Raw genomic sequence first — 11,043 nt, 5'->3', positions numbered from 1 at the left:
GTTAGGGCTAAATTCAGCCAGGATAACCAACATATCCCGGCTTAATCGCTTATCTTGGTTTCGTGCAATACCCCTCTGGCGTAAATCCAGCAAAGTAAATAGATTTCATATCAACCCAGAGGGCTTATGTATGAAATAAATTTACAAAAAACGAAAACGAAGGACATTTTTGCTAAAATTTTAGTTTTGTAAGTACACACGATACAGTTTCAGTTAGTTAGTTTTGTAAGAACCTTGGCAGGGACCAGTCATTATAGTGGTCCGGACCATGGTTCGGACCAGTCATTATAGTGGTCCGGACCATGGTCCGAACCATGTTGGACCCACCGGCTCCGTCGGGCTTAAAGTTTTAAAAAGAAAAAATAATAATAACCACTTAGCCAACCCGAGTTTTGAGCCCATCGGCTTCCGTATCTGTACGTCCACGACGCCTGTACGCTGAAAACGTCTCGCTCCTAATGCTGAGTGATTCTACTGTTTCTATGGTAACCAAAACTATGTCTTCAGAGCACTTTACAAAAGATGGCCCATTGCCATTTTGTTTCCTAAGCGACACCATCAAACCAAAAGCAGTGAAAAGACTACAACATTAAGATATGTTTGTCCGCATACAGGGAAATGTTCTCATGGCTCGTGGTTTCTGCATTATTATTATTATTATATTATTATTATTATTATTATTATTATCATTATTATATTATTGTTATTATATATATATATATATATATATATACATATTCTAGAATGCGCCGCTAGGTGGCAGCAGCAATTGTAGTAGCTCTGTTTTTAACTTGTGATTTTTTGCAATATAGCCGTCTTTTTTAAGACATCAGCTGTCAATCTGTGTCTGTTCGGGTAGATTTTTTCGCGCTGGTCAGAGGCTGTGCTATACGGGAGATTTTCTGAATATTTTTTCTTTTTTGCAAGACTTGTTATTGTGAGTCTCCATGGCAACGAGACTTGTTTACCATCGGGATCAACTGATAAAACTCTCCAAACTCAAGATTATCAGTGAAACAACACTTCAAATCCCAACGGAGTTGAAAAGAAAGAGAAGAGGATGCAGGGCAGGAGCGAGGCAGAGAGGAAAACGGTGGCGATTCAAACCGTTTCTTCCGAAGAAGAATTCTGTACAAGCTGACGAAGATAATGGAAGATCCTTCACACCTTCTACACAACGCCGTGACGAAACAACAGAGTGTGTTCAGTGGGAGGCTTGTTCAAGTCCGATGCAAGACAGAGAGATACAGAAGATCCTTCCTTCCAGCAGCTATCAGGCTGAAGAACAAAGCCCTTAATTAATTAATGTGATTGTTTTACTAAAAAATTACTACTACTACAATATTGAATTTCCCTTTGGGATTAATAAAGTATTTTTCATTCATTCATTCATTCATTATTATCATTATTATATTATTATTATTGTTATTATATTATTATGTAACTTTGTTTTAACACCTTCAAGGTCTGACTGAAGATGGTGGGGTGTCGTGCCAAGGCACTTATCCCCGACACAATTTGTTTCCCCTGTCTCGGGAGCGCGCACTGCCGCTCAGCAGCGTATGGTCGCTTATGATGATGGATTTCACCACGCAAACAAACGAAACAACGGCATAGGAGTGTCCTGAATAATTTTGCTGGAATTTTTGTTATTTCAGCGAGGATTTCTAGCGGCATTGAATATTAGATTTGTCTCCATTTTCGTAAGTTTGCTACTGTTTGGCTGACGAATTCTAGATCTCGTCACTAAATCAGTCCGCCCGCTTCACAGTAAAACAACTAAGCTCTCTTTTATATATATCCAAATCGCGGTTTTCGTAACTAGTCAACTTCTTTTTGTCGCTATGTCCATTCACCACATTGTTAGATATGAATAATGAAGTTTAATAAGTGATAAGCGATCCGTTGATCCAGAAAACCCGATTATTACACGCATTTATATATAATAATTAATACTTGCCAGAAAAACTTTGCACTTATACAATTTTTAAGGTACCTGGAAGTTAATCCATCATACTGCATAGGTTACATTCTGTCATCACATCTTTCAAGCTCAGTCTCTTCTCTTACACAAGCTGTTTTCACACAGTTTATCATATTTGATCATTTAAGTATGGAAAAGTTCACACTTTCTTCACAAAAGCTGACAGCTGCCTATTTAGTCTATAGACAGAATATGAGAGAAGTTTGGCATTCATATGCCAAAATGTAAAGATGTCACACATTCTAGCAGCCTGAAAATAATGGGCTGCAAGAATCTGTGTCCCCTGCCTTTAAAGCATGAAATATATCTAATCTTCACAATATTCTGTCTATTTGTACTATGGATCATGGCTAACATCTGCAGTGAAGGAGATCCATTAATGTCTACAAATATTAAAGTTAGACAGGGGGTACATATTCTGGCAGCCTGTGTGAATCAGCCTGCCAGAATCTGTGTCCCCTGCCTTTAAAGCATGAAATATATCTAATCTTCACAATATTCTGTCTATTTGTACTATGGATCATGGCTAACATCTGCAGTGAAGGAGATCCATTAATGTCTACAAATATTAAAGTTAGACAGGGGGTACATATTCTGGCAGCAAGTGCTGTAAATGCTGTAAATATGAGGAAGGTAGGTCTCTTAACTGTGGTTATATAGGGTATACAAATTCTAGCAGCCAGTGTGACTCAGTCTGCAAGAATTTCTACGTCTGCTTATAGTTTGTAATATATCCCACCATCAGATGCTTTCATTCATAAATACGTTATACTTAAAATATGCAGTTAATATAAGGAAGTTCTTCTTTTTTTGAGACTGTCCTCCTCCGAAAAACGACCACATAGGTCGTTTGTACCAGCGCCGAATTACGACCACCTTTTACGTTTTAAAGTTTAGCGACCTCTAGCGGTCGAGTAAATATCGGCAGGCTTGTGTCTCAGGAAAGACGTCACCAAATGAACCTTGACCTTCATCACCAATTTCATCATTTCCTGATTGAACGTTGTAGCATTGGTAAGTCCGACACGTTTATATTTAAAGGAGTTTTACTTGATATTACTTTCATCTGTCTAAGAAAAATGGTTTCTACACGGTATAATATGTGATAAAATGGCTAAATCCATAAAAATTAATGACTCATTGATCGCGTTTATGTGAGTCCAGGAGGTTAGCGGAAGCGGCTAGTTTTTAGCTAACTAAAGTGTCCTGACTTAATATCAGGTATAGCTCTGCTGATATTTTATATTAAAGTAAGCTATTACTTGTAACTCTTACGTATCCGAGTTTGTTTAATTTGATGTTTCAGTTGCTGATCAGTTGTGAATAATAGAAAAGACAGGATTTTACCAATAAGATGATAATGTTAGCTCACAAGCTAATGTTCGAGCTAGTTAGCTTAATGACCGGTCCACCTCAAATAACATGCAAATCTGAAGGTGCGTAGCTCAAAACATAATTATCTTGACCAATAACACACTGACGTTACTGTTTTACCGAGCCATTATTAGCAGAAGGCGATATAGACTTTATAAGTGTTAAAGAGAGATAACTTTTTGTCAATGGGGTTAAACTAAATTCTATGACCAAGCAGATTCTGTAAGCTGTATTGCCATTTCTGTCCGCAGTAAACAATGTTGTCCTGTATTCAAACTGTATTTTGACCATTTTGTGTCTGACTTAAATTCTATAAACCCATCCCTTCAATAAGGGTCGAAAATGTGAAAGAAAATTGCAGGTGCAGCACTAGCTGGATTTACAGTTCAGAATCAGGTCCATGTTAATTGTTATTGCTGATTTAATGGCTAACATGTCAGAACCCCATCAGTGGTCAAGGATCAGTCTTTGACAGTCCATAACCAGTTGATACAGACTCTTGTTTAATTAATCTACTTTTCTTTTACCTTTGTATGCACAACTTAATCCCCGTAGACTTGTTTGTGGTTATTCACTTTGCATTTAGCTAAATGTTCATTTCAGTGGCAACAAACAGAAGACAGTAGTAGTTGCACAACTAATCCTAGTTCACCTGTTTTGTTTGATGTTGTTTCTGTTTTTCAGGTCTTTTGAACATCAGTCAATTTCTGTGCAATCCAACGGTTCTTCTAAGAACCAGTTTTTCATTTCTTCTACTAGTTTCTCTTTCTCTCTTAGCTTTTGCTTTTTGTGGTCGTGTTTCTGTCTTTCCCTCTATATCTTTCTACTTTGACTTTTTTCATCCTTCTTTTTTTTATTTCTCCTTCCCTTTGTCTGTCTCAAAATGGCATCTGAGAACTTCAGACAGTGGCTTGAGGAGGGGAAAGCGTTGGCAGATGAGTTGGAAGCCAAAAAGGTAAGATTTTTTTAGATATTTTTCTCTGTGATCTTACCAAATTTTCTCTGAAAAAAATTTTGTGCACACTTTTTTTTCTTTCTTACTTTTAGCCATCAAAGAAAAGGAAACAGAAGGGAACCGGAGGCTCCAATGTTTCCTGGAGGACGAGGGACCATAATGGGTACATAGTACCAAAATTCATCAGAAAGAATCGATCTGGTCAGCAAAATATTATAGTTCTGATTATAAGTTGATACTGTTGGTCAGTATTAACGTTTCTTTCATCGTTGTAGTTAAACACAGGCGCACTATGGAGGTGCCAGAAGTTGAGACCTCGCAGATGGATGAAGTTCCTCAAGAGGTCACAAATCTTGGTATGCATATTGAATTCTGTCAGCTCAAATAGAGTCAAACTTAATCTTCTAGTTTGGAAAACATTAAGTACTTATAGGCATCTGAATATTGTATGTACTGTAGCAGCCATGTATATAATGCAATAGCTGTGAAAAAGCGATATAGATTTTTTTTGTTTTATTAAAAAATATTCTTATGGCTGTCCTTTTTACATTTTTTTATACTCTATCAATTTAGATAACCATCTTCAAACACTGAGAGACCTGCTGAGTTCGGTCACCGTCCCTGCATCAGCAGAAGTTGAGGAGACAACCAGCATGTCTGTGTGGACCAAGAGGCAGCTGACCACAGAGAGAAAATTCAAGGCTGCAGTGCCAGAGCTCCTGAGTTGTATGCTGGCCGCAGAAAGAGTTCCCCAGCATTGCTGTCAAAAGTGCAAAACAGTCAAGGCTGTGGTCAGGTGCTTGGACTGTGTTCCCTCAGGAGTTCAGTTTCTCTGCGCAGGATGTGACTCAATTGTCCACAAAAAAAATGTATTTCATGACAGAGAAGTCATGATTGACCATTTTTATAAACACATTCCTCCCACATCCTTAGTGAAGATGGATGAAAGCGGTCATTGTGAACTGGTTGAACAAGGTGTGTTTAAAAAAATGTATTAGTCCATAAAATCTACTGCATATACAGTGGTATAATATGACCCATGTCTGAAGTTTTCTGTAACTGTTAACATTTTTTATTTGAATACTGGTATTTTTTTCTGACATTTTCTTAACTATAGTATGTATGCTGCCGATTCTTCCACCAACACAAATCTGCTCCTGTGGCCCAGACCAAGAGTATACCATCTCTCCAGGAAAGCAGACTGTCTTGGTGACTATCAATGGTATGTTGACACTTCCCTCTACTCTCTGGATACCATCACAGGCCGATGATGGCTTACTATTATCACTTTGTCCTGTTTTGTAAGGATACTTTTGAAACGGTATATGTTGTTTTTTTTTTTTTCAGGTCCATACAATCTTTGTCTGCCTGCTGTGTATTGCCCACATTGCTCCTGCAAGTGGACCCCAGGGATCAGTGACCTGATTAGTAGCCGATACTGGCCAGCAACAGCAACAGGGGGTGGACACAGGCGGGATGGACACAGGCAGGGTGGACACAGGCGGGGTGGACACAGGAGGAGCACAGGGGGTGGACACAGGCGGGATGGACACAGGCAGGGTGGACACAGGCGGGGTGGACACAGGAGGAGCACAGGGGGTGGACACAGGCGGGATGGACACAGGCAGGGTGGACACAGGCAGGTTGAACACAGGAGGAGCACAGGGGGTGGACACAGGCGGGATGGACACAGGTGGGGTGGACACGGGTGGGGTAAAGGAGCTGCCTGTAGCAGGACCATCACTGGTCTGTGCTGGAGTCTCCATCGTCCTGGTTGTCACCGTCACTTTTGGGAAGAACAAACATGAATTTTTGTGAATATTGGCTTAAGCAGTTGCAAAAAAAAAACACATACATATATCAAAGGCTCTACTTTCAAAAGTCTATTGAAGATGCACAAAGAAATAATTGACAGTTTGATTTGTTGCTTCATTTAAATCATATTCTTACTCACACCTTAATGTTAAATGTCTGCAAATCTCCACTAGGGACATACAGGAAAAAGTTTCACAAGAACAAGCAATGATATGGATGTAGATAATACACAGTGAATATTTGGCCTTCCCAGAGATCTGCATTCACCAAGTGCTAATCTAATGGGGACTGAAGGCCTCTACATACTCCACGAGAAGCGAGAACTTTGTTCTCGCTGGCGGGGGGTCCGGACGTGAATGAGGACAGTTCTTGCCACATCGAGCTGGCCAAACTTTGTTCTCGAGGGGCTCAGAGAAGTGTTGCGTGATTGGTCGGACATGTGAACAGCTTTCACAAACAGCTGATCGAGGCTGAGAGAAAGTAAAAAAACGTTTCCAACACACGGTACATAAAGACACGGATACTGCCGCGTGCACAGTCCTGCACTGTCACCGAACAATTTTCATGTAAAATAAAAAATAAGCGGGTCAACCGGCTCGTTGCACAGAGAGACACAGACGAGCCCCCCCGCAGTAATCCCCGCCTCGTCTCGCGCTGCTTCTTGCGGAGTATGACATGCCCTGCCGAACAAGAACTTTTTTCTCGGTTTTGCAGCCTCGAGAACAAGAACAAATTTCTTGCTTCTCGCGGAGTATGTAGAGGCCTTGAGTCCCCTGAGTTGTACTGTTTCCTCCCTCTGTTGTATCTGCAGGACCAGAGGAAGTGCAGATAAATACAACAGAGAGACAGACAGAGGCACAGACACAATTGTTCAGCACTCCGCTTTTTGTAGTTTTAAATAGAAGGGACAGTCAGCAAGTCTTAAAGGCCCCTTTGTTCACTATATCCTTGTTTCTGGGCTGAGCCATGCCTCTGTCAGACACTGTCAGAGAATAGGGATGCCACAGTGAGATAATGTTCCTACCTTTTTTAATAAAGGCGTTAGAACTTACCTAATAATTTGTGAAAAATGCATCTCGCAGTATGGGAGCAAAGGAACAAGACGGAGCAGCCAAAGTGCCATTATGTGGACATCTACAGGCAACACATAGTGCACCAACTTCTTTTTTGTTTTTCACTTTGACTTTAATTCCTCCAACATTGTCTTGTCACTCCAAGTCATCTGACTTACATACATGTATTGTATGTATTGTATCTAATAAAATTAAAGTGTGACATCTGCTACTTTGTGCTGTGACTCTGTTACTGCTACTGTGTTGAACAGTTTCACTTTAAGTTTGTATGACTAAATATCATTAAAACAAGGGATAGCAGTACCAGTAACACACTACTGCTGCAAACCTACCAGAGTGCAAAGGAGAGATGCAAAAAGTGCATGATGTTTGTTGAGCACAGAGTAAAAGATGCCAACTAAGATATGATGAAGAAATATTTACAATATGATATTACAATTTTACCCTAAACTATTCACATGAATGTATGAGAATGATTCAGAGTGCTGGAGACATTGTGCCTTGAGTGATGTTGCTCCTTGGTTTTGATCATGCAGTAAAAATGTTCATGCACCACAACCTAAATTCATGTCCTTTGTCTTGGGATCTTATCTGAGGACAGAAAAGGTTAGCGGTACCTGCCATGTGTTTAGAGAAAAACTTGTAGCTACCATTGAAAGAGGCATTTTGCCACAATGGGATAAATCAAGAGTAGATGTTCAATTAGTCAGCGTGGACACAGTTGAAAGGCGAAATATTAACTTTACTTTGATATGAACAAATGTGTGTATTTCTTCTTTTTAAATTCATCCTGAATTCACTGTGGATTGAGTGTAAATATGACATGAACATTTGTGTACATTACCATTGAGAAGACTCTCATAAATCTTCTTTATTGTGACAAGTGCATCCCTTGCATCCTCTGTGTCCAATGGCCAAGGACAAAGGCACTCTGCTACAAAGCCACTGGAGGTTCTCCTGGCGAGGAGGAGGACGGGATGCCTCTCTAAAAGCTCCCATTTGTGGAGCTGGAACAAAGTTGACACAAATTTTTAAGACTGAAAATTAGAAACATGTTAAGTCAGATGAATGTTGTATAGTCAACTGTGGTCAAATTTGTGTGGTGTATTACTTTGCATACAAAGACTATTTCTGATTTTCTTTGTCTAAAAAATTATCTTATTCATCTCTCCCCTCTCTGCTCTCACTGTTTTCAGTACATGCTGTTTTGAAACAAGGGAGCTCCTTTTTACACAGAGATCATGTAATAACACAGCAAGCAACTAAGCTACCTCTTCACATCGCCTTTACCTATTTACACTGAACTAGGTATGATCATCAGAGTGCCACTTCAATGTGTGGTGCATTTCTCTGCACCACAACAATTGATTCTGCTGCTCCTCTGCTCTTTTCTAATGACAAATAGAGCTGACCTTTATAATAACCTCATGGATTTATAACATAAATCTAAAGTAAACATAAAGCAACATGGCAGCTCAACCTTTTACACAAAAAGGGACACCCACAGCGTACTGGTTCGGTTGGTTCTGGTGGCAGGACAGAGGAAGAAGAACAATCACCCTCCCCCACCCTCCCATTTAGGAACTGTGCCATTCATAGAGAATAATGGCGCAATAGTCCCACTTTGCCCTTTGCTTGGGTGGCTGTGTCTGAGTAGTAGAGCAGGTCAACCACCAATCAGACGGTTGGTGGTTTGATTCCCGTCTCCAACAGTCCATGTGCTTCTGTATCCTGGTGTCAGTCTCTGTATGAAAGTGAATGAATCCTTCCCTGATATATCATACCCTGATGGGTAAGCTCCTCCTCCCCATAAATGTCTGACTGTGTTAACGTGTGGGACAAGTAGTGTAAAGCACTTAGAGTGCTCACACGAGTAGAAAGGCGCTACGTAAGTACAGTCCATTTACCATTCTTGTGGTACATGTACATGTTGATTCAGTTAAAATAATAAAACAGCATTAAACAAACCTAAAACCAGGGGTCTGTGGAGTTTAAAACCAAAGTGTGCACACTGACGAATGCAAAACTGAAAATATCCTAATTTGCTTAAAAATGCATGCTTTATTAGTACAGGGTGTGCAAAATCTTTATATGCTTTGTTCACTTAGTGATTTTCTTTTCACTGAAATCAAATGTGGTATTACAGAAATATAATGTAGCTTACAACGTATTACATACATTGGGAACTCAGGATTTCATGCACAATGAACGTACGTCAAAAAGCAAATGTTAGAATGCTGAAAGGGTCAGTGGAGCAACAGCAATATAGCAATGTGTATGCCAATATCAGATATTTTTTTATTTAGTATTTTATAACAATCTGAAAGAAAAAAAATCTTACCAATAAATTAGTTGCATCGTAGACTTTGTTGATGCTGCAGTTTTTTTTCTGCCGTTCTTTCCAGTCCTCTGTTATTTTCTGCTTCTGTCTCTCCAGCCTGTCCTTATATGGCTGCTTGCCACCACAGTGCTGGCAGGTCTTGCTGGCCACCCCAATTGCACTATGGCATATCACACACTCTTTTTGTGTAGGCATCTGGGGAAAGAACCACAAATAGGAATAAGAAAAGCAAACATGTTATCAGGGGATAAGATTCAAAGATTCAAAGCGTTTATTGTCACATGCACAGTAAGGAAACAGGTTTCCCTGTACAGTGAAATTCTTACTTTGCCGTCCACACCGAATGCCATAAATATTCAAAGTATATAGAAAGACTAAATTAAGAAGAGCATGCAAAAGAGTAAACATAATATAAACTATAGGTAAAATATAAGTAAGTAAAGTAATCTATGTACATAATGTGCAGCGTGCTACATAAGCTGTGCAACATTCAGCATTGAATGAGTAGTTGTGCAAAAAGAACTGTCATGAGGATAAGGATGTCTTTTACCCACTTATATTTTGTTGACACAGGTCAGGGTCATATGTTTTATAAAATCTTATCAACACAGTACCCAACATCATGGTTTTCAAAGCAAAGTGCTATACTAATCAGTTTTATCAAGTCAACACATGCAAACTATAGTCGTGATAGTCTCGTAGAGGAAGATAAGCATAGAAGAGGTCTGAATTAAGAATTAATGCTTGTTATAGAATTAATGAGTACATGACAATTGTCAGTCCAGCGTCAGATGTTGCTGAAACTTTTGTCATCCATCAAATCTTGACTTTATTGCTTTTGGAAAGGATTTCACCCTTCTTAAGTTTTTACATCTTTTACTTAACACAGTGTTTTGGACAGGATGATAAATATTTTACATTATTAAGAAAATAATTATTTTGCAGCACACAGTGTCACAATTTTAAGTGATCTAATGATCACTTTGACCTGTCAGAGGACCTAAAGCTCTCAGAAAAATTTTATGCTTGATTTTTGGCATAGGGCAATTTTAAAATAATATATTACTCAATAATTTCAATACACACTTTCTCTTTAGGACAATATGTACTGATTGGGAAATTAAATATGTAAAGTGTGATAATGACATTTCAAAATCGGCTTGGAATCATCAATGTACATCTGTCATATCTGTCTCTCTTTTCCATCTCTAGGTTTCACCTGCGAGAGACCTTAAACCTTCTAAAAACGTCATATTTACATAGCTGTTATGCTAGCAAGCTAGCTAACTTTTAAAAAAAGAAAAATAGATACTTTTGGCTAGTTGTTGTTATTGCTGTTAAACGTTTGCTCTTATAACTTTAATTTTATATCGCCTAGTAATTCTAGTTAATACACTGGAGGGCCAAACAACAAAAAAGGCGCTGACTTTAAAAATAAAATTACGTTTGGCTAGTTGTTGTAAATGAACGTAGCCCTTATGACGTTAATTGTATATTGCGT

General features: G+C 39.0%; 1 protein-coding gene across 1 annotated transcript; it reads left to right on the top strand.

The window, feature by feature from the left end:
- Nucleotides 1-4,187: 4,187 nt before the first annotated feature.
- Nucleotides 4,188-10,777, top strand: LOC121639337. Its single transcript, XM_041984499.1, has 7 exons — nt 4,188-4,313; nt 4,406-4,514; nt 4,589-4,669; nt 4,887-5,288; nt 5,431-5,535; nt 5,661-5,774; nt 10,755-10,777. The coding sequence occupies exons 1-7, from the start codon at nt 4,242-4,244 to the stop codon at nt 10,775-10,777; spliced, it is 906 nt and encodes a 301-aa protein (XP_041840433.1). The 5' UTR covers nt 4,188-4,241.
- Nucleotides 10,778-11,043: the final 266 nt, after the last annotated feature.

This window comes from Melanotaenia boesemani, chromosome 5 (genome assembly GCF_017639745.1).
Source record: "Melanotaenia boesemani isolate fMelBoe1 chromosome 5, fMelBoe1.pri, whole genome shotgun sequence".
In the NCBI taxonomy this organism is placed as follows: domain Eukaryota; kingdom Metazoa; phylum Chordata; class Actinopteri; order Atheriniformes; family Melanotaeniidae; genus Melanotaenia; species Melanotaenia boesemani.
This window is presented reverse-complemented; position numbering and strand designations above follow the sequence as displayed.